Genomic DNA, 17,741 nt, shown 5'->3' with positions numbered 1-17,741 from the left:
GGTTCCTAAATCTCTGTCTTACCATTATATAATCTATCTGAAACCTTACAGTGTCTCCAGCCCTCTTCCACATGTACAACCTTCTTTCATGATTCTTCAAACCAGTTGTTAGCTATGATTAAGTCATGCTCTATGCAAAATTCTAACAGGCGGCTTCCTCTTACATCCTTTACCCCTATTCCATATTCACCTACTACTTTTCCTTATCTTCCTTTTCCTACTATTGAATTCCAGTCCCTCATGACTAGTAAATTTTCATCTGCCTTCATTATCTGAATAATGTCTTTTATCTCATCATACATTTCTTCAATCTCTTTATCATCTGCACAGTTAGTTGGCATATAAACTTTTGCTACTGTGGTAGGCGTGGACTTCATGTCTATCTTGGCTACAATAATGTGTTCACCACGCTGTTCAGAGTAGCTTACCCGTGCTCCTATTTTTTTAATTCATTATTAAACCTACTCCTGCATTACCCATATTTGACTTTGTATTTATAACCCTGTATTCGCCTGACCAAAAGTCTTGTTCCTCCTGCCACCGAACTTCACCAATTCACACTATATCTAACTTTAACCTATCCATTTCCCTTTTTAATTTTCCTATCCGATCCGTGTAATGCCAGTTTTGTTTCTCCTGATAATGATGTCCTCCTGAATAGTCCCCACTCGAAGATCCAAATGGAGGACTATTTTACCTCCAGAATATTTTACCCAAGATGATCCCATCATCATTTAACCATATAGTAAAGTTGCATGCCCTCATAAAAAATTATGGCTGTAGTTTCCCCTTGCTTTTAGCCGTTCCATTACCAGCACAGCAAGGCTGTTTTGTTTAATGTTACAAGGCCAGATCAGTCAATCATCCAGACTTGCCCCTGCAACTATTGAAAATGCTGCTGCTAGAGTAATCAAAATAATTCTGAATTCTGACAGAAGCATAGGGCGTAGAATTCATGACATGGCACAAAATACTGTTGGCCAAATAGAAGAAAATATTAACATGGTCAAAGGAAATGGTATGGATGTCAGATGATGCTGAGCTACATAGACATTGTGTTTCACAATTCATGTTACCTACTTCTAGAGATTGTAGAGGGTACTTATTAGATCAAGTTTTACATAGGGACTCACATCCAATGACACTACAAAATATCAAAGTTATAGGTGCTGGCACCTGTAAATGTATGTACACACAGGGTGATTCTGTGATGATGATATGAACTTTTATGATGATGGAGATGGACTAACGTATCAATCTGAGGTAAGGGACCCTGGTTTGGAAATAAATGAGTCGAAAGTTACAAATGAAATCATTCTGATACCACTGACAATGGAATACACGTACCGGTACTGTTTTTACTAAGAATGTAGGGTATGCAACTTTCAGAGATGGTAGTATGGATCAAGACAATAAAAAAAATGTCTAGTAAGCATCAGCTCTAAAATGCATACCTGAGGAGCTATGAGCAACTGTTCTTATTCACTGGTGTGAAACACACATCAGCTATTGAACAAGAGCTCATAGCTCTTACGGTATGTATTTTGGAGCCCATGTTTACAAGACATTTTTTTCTTGTTTTAGCCTATACTACCACCTCTGAATGTTGTCTACCATACAATCTTAGCAACGTCAGTACTGGTACGTATGTTACACTGTCAGAGGTATCAGAATGGTTTGCGCTTATAACTTTTGACTGGTTTGTTTCTGGTACAGAGATCCTTACCTCAAATTGATTCACTTATCCTTCTCCGTCATCCATAAAACTCTATAACATCATCATGGAATCACACATTATATACATACATGGGTGAGATATCTACATTTTCAAAATATGTGCAAATGTCGGGCAAGGCAATGGTTTATCTCCAATTATGTTGAACTATATCGTGGAGAAAATTATAAGGACATGGAAGGAAAAACTGAAAGAATCCAAAATATCACCAATTTTGCTAAAGACAAGGAACAAAGACATTACAATAAACTGCCTAGCATTCATAGATCATTTTGCCATACTTTCTGAAAGTGTTAAAGAAGCAGCAGTGCAAGTCAGTCTTCTGGAAGATACAGTGTTATAACTTCAAGTTGAACAAATATATTTCAAGGGAGATGTAATACATGAAAGTCATAGATCAAGTAAACAGAGTAAGACGTGTGTACACTTTAACAGTCAAATCATAACTGAGTCCGAGTCTCGAGGCAGCTGGCTGGCTGGCCGCTTCGGTGGCGCTGCTGCTGCATGGCTGGCAGACAGCGCCGCATTTAGAGGACGCGCGTAACTGTGCGTAACTGATCGGCAAGTCACAACACTTTTCCCCCCTTTGAAGTTTTTGCACAGGTCTTGATGGAGGTGACCTGTAGATTGCTAACGTCCGTAGGTGTTGTTTGACTGGCCGTGAAGTCTCGAGGAAGAGGCTTCCTGTATGGACGGAAGTGTCCCCAATGATAACGGGTCAAGATGACAGGAGACGTGGGGGTGAAATCTGCTCGGACCCCATGCACCAATCTGCCCGCTGTGGCAAGTCCGGTTATTATAACAGGAGACATGGGCGATGTGTCCGTGTCCATAGGAGGAGGCGGCGACAGGTGATGGTCATCTGGTTCCTGCATGGGCACGTCTCCTGGTGGCAACAGTTCTTGTGCTGGCACCGATATGATGGTGACAGGACGGCGCTGTGGGTAATGAGAGATTCCAATATCCCAAGCATCAGGTAGAGCCGTAGGTGGTGTAGCGGCATCCAGAATAGGTGTTGCCAGCACATGAGGCCGAAGCTGGTCCGAATGAAGCACTGCAACACCCGTGTCTGTCTGGATTTCATACAGGTGTCGGCCATGGTGTCGTAAGATGCGGCCAGGACTCCACTTTGGCCACCTGCCATATCCCTGTACCCATACAAGGTCATTGGCGGTGAACCAGCCAAGCGAAGGCACCCGTGGCCATGAGGTCAGGAAGGCCGCAGAAGATGAAGTAGTGTGCGTGGCTGTCGGCCATGTAAGAGCTCAGCCGGCCTGTGGTCGCCCATGGGGGTGAAACACTAAGCAGCCAGAAATTGGAGAAGCGCATCATCAGCAGCAGAAGAAGTGAGGAGTTTCCTCATCTAAGCCTTAAATGTGCGGACCAGTCGTTCAGCCTCACCGTTTGACTGTGGATGGAATGGAGGGGCCGTGACGTGCATGATGCCATGACGGGCACAAAAATCCGCAAAATTGGAAGAGGCAAATTGTGGACGATTATCAGTAACGAGAGTAGAGGGAATGCCTTCCAAAGAGAAAATGCGAGCTAGAGCATTGGTGGTTGCCGCAGTGGTAGGCGACGTGCAACGGACAATGAAAGGAAAGTTAGAGTAGGCATCAATAACGAGAATCCAATAAGTACCTAAAAAAGGTCCCGCGAAGTCAGCATGAATACGCTCCCAGGGCTCCTCAGGTGAAGGCCACGGTGACAAAGATAACTTCGGGGTGGCGGCCTGTGACACACAAGAGCAGCAGGCAGCGACCATGTGTACGATTTCAAGGTTGAAGCCGGCATAGTACACATGACGGTGCGCCAGAGATTTTGTGCGAGAGACACCCCAGTGCTCTTGGTTAAGGAGGCGCAAGACCGAAGCACGCAAAGACGCAGGTACCACAACACATGGTGAAGCATTTTTGGTGGAAAGGATGATAACACCATCCCTAGCCAAGAGGCGGTAGTGCAAAGCTTATCAGTTCCGCAACAGATCAGAAGTCTTAGCACACGGACGATCTGGCCAACCATTCTGAATACAGTATAAAACAAGGGAGAGGGTAGGGTCAGAGCCCGTAGCTGCCGCCAGCCAGTCCCCGGTGATGGGGAACCCGGCCACAACCCGCTGCTTGGCAACATCCAGGTGGAAACACAAAAGTTCGTCCCTATCGAATGCCAGATCAGGACCCATGGGAAGGCGAGACAGTGCATCAGCATTCGAATGTTGAGCCATCGGCCGGAAATGAATCTCATAATTGAAACGAGACAAGTAAAGAGGCCAACGCTGCAGGCGGTGCGCAGCCTTGTCGGGAAATAATGTTGATGGATGAAACAAGTGATTTGTGATCCGAAACTAGATGAAATTTGGATCCATAGAGAAAAACACCAAACTTATGAAGAGCATAAATAATGGCCAAAGCTTCTTTTTCAATCTGAGAATACTTTTGTTGGGCATCCATGAGTGTTTTGGAGGAATAAGCAATGGGTTGTTCAGAACCGTCAGAAATACAGTGTGCAAGAACTGCACCAACCCCGTATTGAGAGGTGTCCGTGGCAAGAACAATATGTTGGCCAGGTCGATAAGTAGCCAGGCACCGGGCTGTTTCAGCATAGTCTTCAATTTCTAGAAAGCCACATCGCATGACGCAGACCAGTTAAAAGGCACGTTTTTATGCAACAGGCGATGCAACAGCTAAGCCACCGAAGCAGCAGACAGTAAAAACTTGTGAATATGCTATTTTCCCCAAGGACTGCAGTTCCTTAACAGATGTAGGGTGAGGAAGGCCATCGATCGCTGTGACAGTTTGCTGAAGCAGACGAATACCATCCTGAGAGAGCTGAAACCCCAAGTATGTGATACATGCCTGAAAGAATTGTGATTTCTGAAGATTACACTTAAGACCGGCAGTATGTAAGACATGAAAAAGTGTACGGAGATGTTGAGATGATCCAGCTCCCGTTTTACGCGATCACACAGGGCCACAGGAATGGGTCGAGCCCGAAAAACTTAGGCCGAGCAGTGGGTTTGAGTGTGATATGAGCTTCAAAGTCGTTTGCACGGCCTAACCCAAGAGAAAAAAGGGACGAAAATGGCGTCAACAAGGAATCCAATTGAGCATAAGGAATAGCATCAAAGACGATATTGACAGTCATCTAGGGAGAATCCAAAAATGCGAAAGGCATCGAAACCAAAAAGATTCTCCACATTATTATGGTCGACCACAAATATGGAAAAAGTGCGAACGACGGACTTGTAAGATACCTCAGCATTAAATTGTCCCAAGAGAGAAATCTTCTGTTTATTGTACGTCCATAATTGCCAAGTGACAGGTGACAGGAATGGTGAACCCAACTGAAGATACGTCTGAGAATTAATAATAGTGGCAGCAGAACCAGTATCCACCTGCGTGCGAACATCCCTACCAAGGATCTGGACAGTGAGTAATAACTTCCCTGTAAGGGAAGAAGTGCAATTGACAGACAACACAGAAGCAGAATCAGCATCACGGTCATGAACATCATGTATGCGGTCGAATTTGCAAACGGAAGACACATGACCCTTCTTTTTGCAATTGTGACACACGGCCCAACGTTGGGAACAATCCTCGCATGAATGTTTCATAAAACACTGCGGACATGAAGGAAGTTGCCGTGGGTTTTGCTGCAGGCTGTGCTTGGGAGCATACTGCTGCCACTTAGGCCTGCGGAGACACGCCGTACGCATTGTCAATAGTGCATAGAGGTTGTATTTCTCCGACATCGCTCCACGCCTCAATTTGCGCTCCAGTGGCTCGAGAAATTTCAAACAATTGCGCAATGCATAGGACTTCATCGAGAGTCAGATTTGCCAACTGAAGGGCATGCTGCCTAACTTCTCTGTCGGGCGCCGACCGAATAATAGCATCCCAGACCACGGAATCGGCATAGGATTCTTTGTGAACTTCAGTAACAAATTGACACTTTCTACTGAGGCTGTGAAGTTCAGCAGCCCAAGTGCGATAGGATTGATTCAGTTGGTTTTGACAGGGATAAAAGGCAACACGAGAGTCTACCACATGTGCTTGCTTTTGAAAATAGACGGACAGAAGTGAGCACATTTCAGCATAGGACAAAGACGCAGGATCTTTCAAAGGAGCCAATTGCGACAACAACCGATACATTTGAGGTGAAATCCATGAAAGGAACAGAGACTTACATGTTTGTTCATCTTCAACATGAAATTTCAAGAAGTGCTGTCGAAGACGTTTTTCGTGGTCAGACCAGTCTTAAGATGTCTTGTCATAAGGAGGAAAAGGAGGAGACAATGACGAGAGACGCCCCACATTTGATGCTGCGACGAAATCATGAATCGCATTTGTGAGAAGCATTTGCTGTTCTATGAGACCTTGCAATAGTTGCTCTTAAGTAGCCACAGAAACATGTGGGTCAATGATGGAAAAGAAAAATCACTACCTCGTCGCCAATTGTTATAACTTCTAGTTGAACAAATATATTTCAAGGAAGATGCAATACATGAAAGTCACAGATCAAGTAAACAGAGTAAGACGTGTGTACACTTTAACAGTCAAATCATAACTGAGTCCGAGTCTAGCAGCTGCTGGCTGGCTGGCCGCTTAGGTGGCGCTGCTGCTGCTGCATGACTGGCAGACAGTGCCGCATGTAGAGGACAAGAGTAACTGAGCAGCAGCACTTTGAAAGATTGGCAAGTCACAACATACAGCCAACATGACAGGCTTAAGAATCTCTATGGAATAAATGCAATTTTTGACAAAAACTGCTAGAAACTATTTAACAACAGATAATAGGCAAACAGAAACATAAAAAAAATCCAAACATTAGGACAGACTGCTCAAGAAAATAGTTTAGAAAAATCTGCTTAAAAGGAAAGGATACACAAGACAGTAGCTGAAGATGAGATGAGGAATATGATACTGCAGGAAGAATTTGACAGAGCACTGAAGACTTAAGTTGAAACAAGGCCCCTGGTATAGTGGGCATTCTATAAGAATGTTTTTTTTTTCTTTAGAGGAGAAGAAAGGAAAACTACAAAGAAACTTGGAAATGGACTATGTGAGTGATAAAACTAACAAAGCTCTTCCAGTGAGTAAACAGGACAGTTGTTGCAATTGTGCACTTAAGGCTATGAAAGCTAACCTCACTTGGTGCAAATACCACACACTTCTGATGAAGGACAATATCTTTACCGAGTTTATAAACAAGAATACTATAGTCTACAAAAAAAATTTGTGGTCTTGTGTATGGCAAAGCATGCAACAAAGTTTATAGAAACCATGCAGGTTTTGACAGTGAAAATGGGTTTAGACTATGATAATACAAAGTGATTTCCTTTGTACAACTTTCATTGCCATAGCAAGGGACTATAAGGAAATCTGAAATCTATAGCTAAAATGCACCGACTTTACATTAATGAAAATGAAAGGAATGATTTCCAGAGTTGTAGAGATAATACAAACAGAATTACATACACAAGAAAATTTAATCCCTATTTCAAAATGCCTCATATTGAGACTTGTAATATGTGATGTATGGTTATTCAAACAACAGGATATAATACCTCTGGATGTTCGCTTACATTGAACTCGAGTCTCGGCTGCTCAAAGACGAATAAGACTTTTGTTTAACAATTAATGATTTGCAGAATGCTCTTGCAACACCAAAGATCTACTAAAGTTGTGTTCTATTTGTAGCAATTTTGGGTGTTCAGCTTCAGTATCCATATATGTAACAACGATAGTGGTGTTAGGTGTATGACACCTGTAGACATGAGTTCACAAAGTGTTTCAGGAATCATGTCTTGTTTGTTAGACTTCTAAGTGTCCCAGAAAACACACTAAAAAGGAGACTTTGCTTTTGTTTTATGATTCCTGCTCAGCACAGAACACGAATAATACATTGTACCTGATATCTTATTGCCTTGTAATGGTGGGAGATTACTCCAGCAGATTGGTAGAGGCTGACAGAGGATGCCCAAGGAAGATTTTCAACATCTGTAAGATTTGTGCCATGATGATTGACTTTGGCAAACCAAGGATTTTCCAATTTAAAGAAAACTACTCTCCACTGAATTTTTGGGAGGAAGCTGAGCTTTTGAACAGAAATACTGGATGACCTCAGAAACACACAGCATCAATACATTTCAACCCAACGAAACTATTTCAGGATTACAATACGTGAAGCAGCAGAAACATTGCTGCTGCAAAACTGAGGAACTCGTTGCCCCTGTTCTCTTAGATCCCTGAAAATCATAATGCCATGTATTGTCCTCTTTGATCGTACATTCAAGGTGTAAAGAGAGAGAGGAGGAGGAGGAGGAGGAGGAGGAGGAGGTGGTGGAGGAGGTGGAGGTGGAGGAGGAGGATCAAGACAGCCGGAAGTAAGCACCTGTGGCTGCTTGGAGTCAGTGTGACTCGAACTCCTATCACTAATAGTTAACCTTAAATGTAACAAGACATTCATGTTGAAATAAATCTAAACTAACTGCATTTTAAAACAAGTAACGGACTGAAACTGAACAATTGTAAAAGCAAACCATTTCTTAAAAATTTCATTTTTCAGATTGGGAGCTGACATTTTTAAACAATTAATAGACATTACAAGCTATTTTAATTTTACCACATTTTTTGGACTATTAATGTTTATGAGCCAAAAAAGCTTCTGGAGAAATGTAGGAATATACAAAGCAATACTGACCCTACAACTTAACTTACAAGTTAGGTTAAAGAAAGGCAAACTTACATTTACAGTATTTGTGGATTTAGGGAGAGCTTTTGAGAGTGTTGACTGGAATACACTCTTTGAAATTATGAAGGCAGCAATGATAAAATACTGCAAACAAAAAGTTATTTACAACTTTTACAGAAACAAGACTGCAGTTATAGGAATGGAAGGACATGAAAGGGAAGCAGGAGTTGAAAATGCAGTTGAACAGAATGGATTGTGTCTTGAAAAGAAGTTAGAAGATAACATTAAACTACAGAGGAGGTAAAACAATGGCATATGCAAATGTGACCGGCTGACCACTTATGAAAAACATAGGTGAGCCAGTCGTACTGTTAACACATTATGAGCATCTCCCCATAATCGTGGGAAAAAATGCTAGACACTCACAAAACTCTAATTCTAACCACATTCACTGGAAAGTAACCAAGGTCTGTCGGCAAATCTGCCATTACCCCCAATCTGAAAATAAGACACAGTCTAATAAAATGTAGCAACAATGATCTGTTGCCACAAGCACAAGGTTTCTCTTGCTGTAGAAAAAAACCATGTACACAAGGTTGCGCCTATGCAAAGATGAGTAAGGGCACTCTTGTCCTGTCAGTGTGGCTGGAAAGGTGCATGTTACGAACATGTTGTGTGCTTTATTGTATGGAGCTTACTGTCTGTCACTTCAAGTCACTCATCCTCCTATCGATGCAAGACTCCATATCTCAACAGTGAGATGATAGCATGCACAGGGATGGCACATTGAACTAACTGAGGATTGCGACTCACCTCCTTGGCTGCTACATCTGTCCTTTTGTTCTCCACAATATCCATGTGCCCTGGCACCCAGCAGAAAGACACCTCCATCCCCAGTTGCTGTAGCTGGAGAAGGGTGTCCTGGACATTCTGGATTACTCTATCTGCTGGATACAAGTTTCGCAGAGAGCAAAGGGCACTCATAGAATTAGAACAGACAAGGAATTTAGCATTGGAATCTTGTTTCATTTGCTCCAGTGTCCACAAGGTTCCATATAGGAGGAGGGGATTAGTGTTTAATGTCCCGTTGGCAACATGGTCATTAGAGACAGAGCACAAGCTCGGCTGAGGGAAGGATGGCGAAGGAAATCGGCCGTAACCTTTCACAGAACAATCCCGGCATTTGCCTGAGCTGGTTTAGGGACTTCGCGGAAAACCAATGGTTAGATGAGAGTCTGAACTCCCAGCCTGTCAAATGCAAGTGAAGTGTGCTAACCACTATGAAACCTCGCTCAATAAGATTACATATAATTCCACAGCAAAGAAAGTAAAGTCCTGAGGCAGTCAGATCCTGAGGATACAATCAAGAAAAACAAGAGAGCAAGCAATGGAGTGCCACTATTTTGACTCATCCACAAAGACAACTGTGGAGCTGTGGTGCTCAGTTAAAATGTTCTTGAATAATGTATGAAAAACTTGTACTGCACTGAATCTAAAATTACCCTGGGTCTTGCAGTAACCAGGGTGGTACACGGTTCAAACCTTGGATTTGACACTGTACTTGCTCCACACTACCTGACTGCAGCACATGCTGCACGCAGATCCCAAATGGCCTTGTTGCTCATGAACGACTGGAGAAAAGGCATTCCAGAGTTGGACAAGTAACATTATTGTGTACCAGTGAATTCAGAGCTGCAAGGAACTTACGTGCCTGACACACCATGAGAAGTTGCCATCAGATTGTAAGTGGCAATTCACCAGCCTCAGCACAGAGACTGGATAGGGGGTGGTTCTATAAGCACCTGTGACCAGCCTAATCCCTTCATAGTAGACAGCTAAATGATCTTCACATAAGAAGTCCTCGCTGATCCATATACTGTGATACTATGCACCCATAGTACAGCTGCAAATGCATGAAATCCCTCTACAACTAGAGCAGATGCACCGTCCACTCCCCAAGCTTGTGGCTAAGGCACTTTATGATATTCAGTGCCTTTAAGTACCTGGCTTTCAGATATCTCAGGCGGGCCAACCATGTCAATTTGGAATAAAGAATGAGGCCTAGAAACCCCACTCTTTAAAATTTAGAAGGGTGCCCGTCATATGCAAGTGAAATAAATTAAACACATGACAAGTTGATTGGCGACTCCTTGGAGTGCTGTGTGCACAACGACCATATATGTTAAATTAACAGGAAGGTAATCGTTGGCCGTAATATTGATGTTTTATTGACAGCAGAATTGATTTTCGATCACATAGTGACCATCTTCAGTACTGTAAAAATTCAACTCAGATACTGGTATCACGTTATCAATAACCAAAACTAAGAAGCGATCACAATAACTTTATTGCTAGTTATTGTGATCGCTTCTCAGTTTTGGTTATTGATAACTTGATACCAGTGTCTGAGTTTAATTTGCACAGCACTGAAGATGATCACCATGTGATCGAAAATTGATTCTGCTATTAATAAAACATCAATATTATGGCCAATGCTGACCTTCCTTTTAATTTAACATATGACAAGGACACATTTATCCACAGGTAAATGAAAACCTGTCTTTACAGCCCATTCCTCTAATCTCTGCACCGTAAGTTGCAACTGGCGAGTTGTTGTGGCAACACTAGAGGAGGTACAAAAATGCCAAAATTGTCCACAAATAAGGAGCACTGTACAGAATTCTCAATGGAGACATGATACTGTTTGTGGCTGTAGCAAAGAGAGTAACACTTAAAACACTGCCCACAGGGACACCATTCTCCAGCTCAAAATGATCGGACAGTTGTCACCAACAAGGGGGCCTAAGAAATCGCTTAGACAGAAAGGACCATGTGATGATTTAGAGGTGGCACTGAAAGCCCCACAGATGAAGTTGCTCTAGTAGTGTCTATGCATTACTCATCTCATAGAATATACCAAGACAGTGACGTTTATGTAGGACAGGCTTCTGAATATCCATCTCTAGCAGGATCAGTTCATTGACAGTGGACAGATATCTCTGTAATTCACACTGAGAGCAGCTAAGAAATTGCCTGGTCTCTAACAACCAGACTAGATGGCAATTAAACATTTACTTTAGGGTCTTTCTGACAGAGCTCATTAAGGCAATACTCTGGCAACTACTGGGACCCCTGCAGTCCTTTCCTGGTTTGAGGAGAGGGATCAAGATTTCCTCTTCCTTTCTGCCATAATAAATTAAACATTTGAGGACTTCATTTGATGCTTTAGGCAAATGTCGAAGAATGCAGTACCAGATTGGCTCATGATCGGGTTCAATATCTCAAGTCTCAGACAGTGACGATTCCAGCTCCCACATGGAGGAAGGTTAATTGTAGAACTCAGAACGGTTGGATCTGAAGTTCCACTTGCCAGTCCCTACAGTTGCACAGAACCAGTGAAATGCTGGATCCTGGCTGGTACTCGCAGCAGTCTTTGGAAAATGCTCTGCCATCACCTGAGTGATGTCTCCAGGTGTTCCTTGTTTCAACACTACTACTATTGGTAAACAACTGTGTTTAATGGAAATCCTCCTGACAGCTTCTCATACTTTTGTGGAACAAGTGGAATGGTAATTGAGCCCAGGAACACTTGCTATGACCTTTTCTTTCTCTCTTTAATTATGCGTCGAGCCATGGCTCTTGCAACAAGAAATGCTGTGAGGTTGTCTGCTGTTGGCTGGTACTTAAACTGCCAGAGAGCCACACACCTTCCCAGATTGCTGAGCAGCATTCACCAGCCCGTCAATGTAAAGGTTGCTTCCTACGATGATCTGAGAACTTTCAACTGGATAAGTCAGTGGCATCTGGATCACTCGTATAATGTGGTCCACCCATTCCTGGACACTGTCACATTGTCCAAACACAGACAGCTGACTGAGCAGAATCCAGGTAGCCATGCTGACCATCCATTTTGATGGCTTCTGTTCATGAATGCTCCATCCAGTAGGAAAATCCACAGTGGGAAGTGGTCAAGGGAATGAAGGTTGTCAATGATTTCCACAGAATACAGTTTGTGAGGGCTGGGAGCAGAAAGAGAGGTCAATGGCAGAGGATGAGCCAGTAGCAGTTCAGAAATGAGTGGAAGTACTTATGTTGAGAATGCACAGCTTGTGAGATGTCATGAGGCTCTCCACAACCCAACCCTGAGGGCAAGAAGAGGTCAAACTCCACAAGATGTGATGGGCATTGAAGTCTCCCAGTAGGAGAAATGGTTGAGGGAGTATTCCATAAGATCTGCAAGAGCCTCGGAGTCTATTGCATCTTGCAGAGGTAAATACAGCGCGCAAACAGTTATCTGAACACAAATGAATTTCAGCTGCAACTGCTTGCAGATCAGTAGCCAGTAGGGGAGCAGAGGACCTGTAGCACAGGGCTGTCAGTATCTTGAAAATGTGTTTCTTGTAAACACAATGATAGGGGGTATGCCTGTGCTAGGAGTCTCAGTTCGTCCACATGAGTCCTGATCTCATTCATGTTCCACTGTAGTAGGGGAGCCATTTCAGTGGTGTGGTTTTAATTTACCCCTGTCTCTGTGCTGGGGACACAAGGCACATGTAGGGCACAGGGGAGCGGAGGGAATGCCTGGGTCTACTGATGAGGCATCTAACTCCATGAGGTGCATCTGGTGGCAAGGCATCCAACCCCATCATCAATCAGATGTGCCAGAATGACGTCTGATGGACCATCAGATAGCTTTTGACGCAAATGTTGTGACCCTTTCCCTGCTCCCCCGTCCCTTGATGATGATCAGGAAAGGGGGTCGTTGATAGGTACTTTGCTTTTAGTGTGCCTTCTCAATGCTCACTGTGAAAATGTTGATTGTCTCTTCTGTCATAGACACCTGGATTGCTATGTCTTTACTCACTTTGCCTTGGCATGTACAGGTGCGAGTACAGATGTTGGTGGTGGATCGTGGTATTATGGACCTTGTCTGCTTCAAAGTGTCTACCTTGGGACTAGATTTCTGCACTATGGACGCATACAAAGTGGCTAAGACAGTTTTTGTCAGCTTAAATTCTTTTTTTTTTTGGCTTCAGCAGCATAGGAAATCTGTTTGGTTCTTTTATTTTGTGAATTTTGTGTTCCTCAGGAAATATAGGGCAGTCTCGGCTCCAAACTGGGTGGCTCCCAGATGAGCTGCCTTTCCACACTTCCCGCAGGTTGCTTCACCACCACAACTCATCACTGTATGACCAAAATGCTGGCATTTATAACACCACATAGGCTTAGGTATGTAATGCCTAACTGTTAAGTCAGAGGAAAACTGCCATCATAGGTTCGGGCAGCATTGGACAATTAAAGGTGACAGTGAAGGTGGTGGTCTTCTCAATTTCTCCATTATTCCTATGTGTCGTTTGCTCCGTTTCCACTATCTCCTCTGACACCTATTCTTGTTTCAGCTTAGCTACATCTGTGTCCATGATACCACAGCACATGACAACACCCATGCTGCGTTGCGTTTCATTCCATTGCACTGCGTTGCGTTCCATTGCATTGCCCGCACTGAGGGTAGTAGAGCTCACATGTCACGAGAACTGTGTGTATGAGTTGTGGTGTGCCATTGAGGCCCTTGGCTCATTCGGGTAACCGGCCTAACCCAGGCATTCAACACTGCTGGAAAGGGAGGAATAATTGGCTGCACATGAGCAGATTTGCGTTCTGAATCATCTGCACACCTTTGAGAACTGTGAAGGTTTGATGTGCTGGAAACCAGGCATTCTTGATCCTTTGGAATGGAAAATAACTCATAATCCAAAATAATGCGTAATACTATCATAAATGTAGTACAAACAACTTTTTATTGGTTTATGCACTTCATTCTTTACCTTTTCTGCTTCCTTCTATAGCCTACATGTTTATGAGATCTTTTATGAAACCTGATCTCAAAATTTTTATTACACTTTTGTCCACATTTCGAATATTGTCTAGAAATGTTTCAGCAATCTCTCTGCTGTAATCTCTCTGTTTTTTATATTCTTCTTTGTGTAATGTTCATGGATCATTTTCCACAAACAAGGTCCTTTGCATTACAGTTTTATAATTTTTTTGATTTGATCTGAGTGTTGGTCCACTCCTTTGCCACACTGTAACTAAGTAGAACTTGCTGTCATGTGAAAACTGTAGGAAAACTCATGAACTTTATGAATGTGGTCTGACCCATTCTGCAGAATCCAAATGTGTGTGCTGAGCTAATGAGCCTGCTTTGGCTGTTCCGAGAACTGCAGGTGACAGCCAGGTGTCCCTAACATCCATTCCTTTGTGGCCAACTAAAGCAGCCCCATGCAGACAGTTTGGCATAGCGACTAGCCCCTTAATTGTATGTTGTTGTTGTTGTTGTTGTTGTTGTTTATTATTTATTGAACAGCAAAGGTGCTTCCAATGGCAAGGATTAGGAAACATGTAGAAGACAAAAAGAGTTTCCCTGAACCTGGAGGAGGGAACTGACACTCATCTGAAGAAACTGAGGGGTAGCATTGTATGACAAAATTTTACACAGGTTGTAGATACTGATCTGTAACAAAATGTCTACCAGATAAGATGTCTACCAGATAAGCCACTCAGAAGCCAGACTTTGCCTTGGGAAAGATGTACCTTGTGAGAAAAATATAAACTTCACACGATGTGAGAACAGCTCTACTGTCATATAACTGCCTAACATACATGTGTGTCAATAAAAACTTTTAAGTATTTGTCGTTTCCTCATAAAGTATTATAAAAACTTGATAATTAGTAGGGTAACCTTTAATAAAACTATCTATTTCATTGCATCATAAAATAGAGTGTTTTTTCATGTGCACATGACAATAAGTCGATTTAACAATTGCAAGCAATGGAGGATATTTAAGTAACTGTTTTGTTTCTGGTGCTACAGCCATCAGATAATCAAATATAGCACCAGAAGTGAAGTACAGTGTCAGTAAATACTGTGTGTAGTAAAAAACTGCTTGAAAATGGGCAACAGAGTCTTTGTTAGGCACCCAGAACTGTGTGACGCCTGGCAGGCATGCGACTCAACGAGAAGCCGAGCCATAAGGGCACTTTGCTAGATTTAGGTCCTGGTTGCACACTGCTTGGCCTGGAGGGCCTTGGTGTGACTCCACTGGCCGACTGGCAGCACGAGTTAAGGCTCATCCGGCAGCCATGGCTGCAGTCCTAGGCAGGCTGCACAGGCTCAGTGCATTCCTCTGGCATGCATCCCAAAAATGATGTTACAATCACCCAATTTTTGTGACTTCCTAAGCAGTTCCATCTGCTTTGACTGATTAATTTTGACCAACGACGAACCCTTATGCAACCATTTAATAGACTAAGGTGCCAGCAAACTCTTCTAAACCTTTAGGGAAATAGAAAGGGGACACTTTTTCAAACACCCTTCCTTCCTCTTGATCATCAAAAACACATTTTGATTTATGACTCCTCAAGCACTATTACTGAAGACCAACTGATTATCAGGAGAACTAGCCTCATTCATTCATTCATTTTGATGAATGGGCATGAGTAATCCCAGACAGTACATCCATCACATGGTGAAGAGAAGAAGAAGACTGCAAGGGTCCCATCTGAATCCCATGAGCAGGGTCCACTCAGACAGAGCCCTATGTGCCTGAGTATGCCTTATAGAATGGAGGTGCGACAGGTACCCCAGAGGTTGCCCACTAACAACTATTCCACCTTAACAGCCACAAATCTCTTCAGTGCACAGCACACTTTGAGGTCGAGGGGTTATTTATAGAAGATTTCAACATCTTCACAATCCAGCTGCTCAAGCCACGATCCCCATTCCTTGTGACACACAACATTCCACTGTTGCATTGCATGGTGGTCGCTAAAGCATGCCCAGAGCTTACTGTAACAGAGGACTTGCGGCACTTACCAGTCCCCAGCTAAGGAACCCCTGGGTTGCCAAGTGTGTACACAGCAAATAAATGCTGAAAGGGCAAGGGAATTTAAATCAAGTGACAGTGAGGGAATCAGATTACGAAACAAGACACTATAATAGTAGATGAGCTTTCTATTTGGGCAATAAAATGACTGACGATATCCAAAGCAGAGAGGGTATAAAATGTAGACTGGCTACAGCATGAAAAAAAAAATTCTTAAAAAGAGGAATTTGTTAACAATGGCTATAAATTTTAGTGTTATGAAGTCTTTTCTTAACGTATTTGAGTGCCCTCCATAACTCACCCAACAACACCGTTTGTTAAGGATAACATGGCAGTTGGTCAGTCAATACCAATGCACCTGTGAGGGCCTGTGGATGAAGTTTACATTTATGTTATGGTGTCTTGTACAGAAGTGAAACATGGATGATAAGCAGCACAGACATGAAGAAAATAGAAGCTTTTGAAATGTGATGCAATAGAAGAATACCGAAGAAAGATGGGTACACTGAGTAACTAATGATGGTATCAAATCAAACTAGGGAAAAAGAAATTTATGGCACAATTTGATTAAAAGAAGGGATTGATTGTTAGAACACATCTGAAAGCATCAAGGAATTGTCAATTTGGTAATGGAGAGAAATGTGTGTGTGTGTGAGTGGGGGGGGGGGGGGGGGGGGGTGTTAAGATTTGTAAACAATGACCAACAGGTGTCAGTTTCAAATGGATGAAGGTTGTAGTAGTTATTTGAAGATGATGAGGCTTGCACAGGATAGATTAGCATGGATGGCTGCATTAAACCAGTCTTCGGATTGAAGACCACAACAACATGTATCAAATCTGGTGTTCACTATTATGATTGGGGATACATGTTTCTGCACTTCTGGTGATTTTGCATCCACTGTGCATGTTTAAATATTTTCATATATGTAATTTTATTCGATGCGACATATTTGTTGTGAATTAAGTGTACGATGGTCATGATTGATTTCTGGCTTTTTAAGTAACTGTTAATGAGCAAGTTTCAAAAACCAGAGTTATAATGGTCAGGATAACGAAAATAAATTCTCAATTTAAAATATTGGTATTAGTATTGCAACACCTTGAACACTGTTGAGTCCAACTATGAGTCTCAGGTTGTGTGTTGCTTTCATCAGCACTTCTAGGCACAGTTTAACTACCAGTACAGCACAATTCAGAGTGCAAGATTTTGTTTCATGCTGTCATTAAAGAGTGTTTATTTAACTGTATCTATAAATTCCAATAAAATAAAAAACAAACCTGGTGATGCAGCATTGTATATAATTGTATCCTTACTCTTCTCAGGAATGACTGTATGACAAACAGACATAAGAATAAGGAATTCTCTAAGGTAGAGAGCTGAAGGATGACCAGACTGCAAATTCTGAAAATAATATAAAGCACAAAACACA

At 42.5% G+C, this 17,741-nt stretch overlaps 1 protein-coding gene across 13 annotated transcripts in view; it reads right to left on the bottom strand.

Annotated features, from left to right (window-relative positions):
- The window catches only part of LOC126354167 (phospholipid-transporting ATPase IA), a 627,555-nt gene that overhangs the window by 134,837 nt on the left and 474,977 nt on the right, over nt 1-17,741 (bottom strand). For all 13 annotated transcript variants that reach the window (XR_007565271.1, XM_050003592.1, XM_050003597.1 and 10 more), the window contains exon 10: nt 17,590-17,713. Coding sequence is in view for 12 of the 13 variants with exons in the window: in XM_050003592.1 (XP_049859549.1) it covers nt 17,590-17,713 (124 nt within the window). In the remaining variant the exon portion in view is untranslated. The remainder of the gene's footprint in view (nt 1-17,589; nt 17,714-17,741) is intronic.

The sequence above is a fragment of the Schistocerca gregaria genome, chromosome 3 (assembly GCF_023897955.1).
Source record: "Schistocerca gregaria isolate iqSchGreg1 chromosome 3, iqSchGreg1.2, whole genome shotgun sequence".
NCBI classification, from domain to species: Eukaryota; Metazoa; Arthropoda; class Insecta; order Orthoptera; family Acrididae; genus Schistocerca; species Schistocerca gregaria.
Note: the sequence above shows the minus strand (reverse complement) of the source record. Positions and strands in the feature narration are given on the sequence as shown.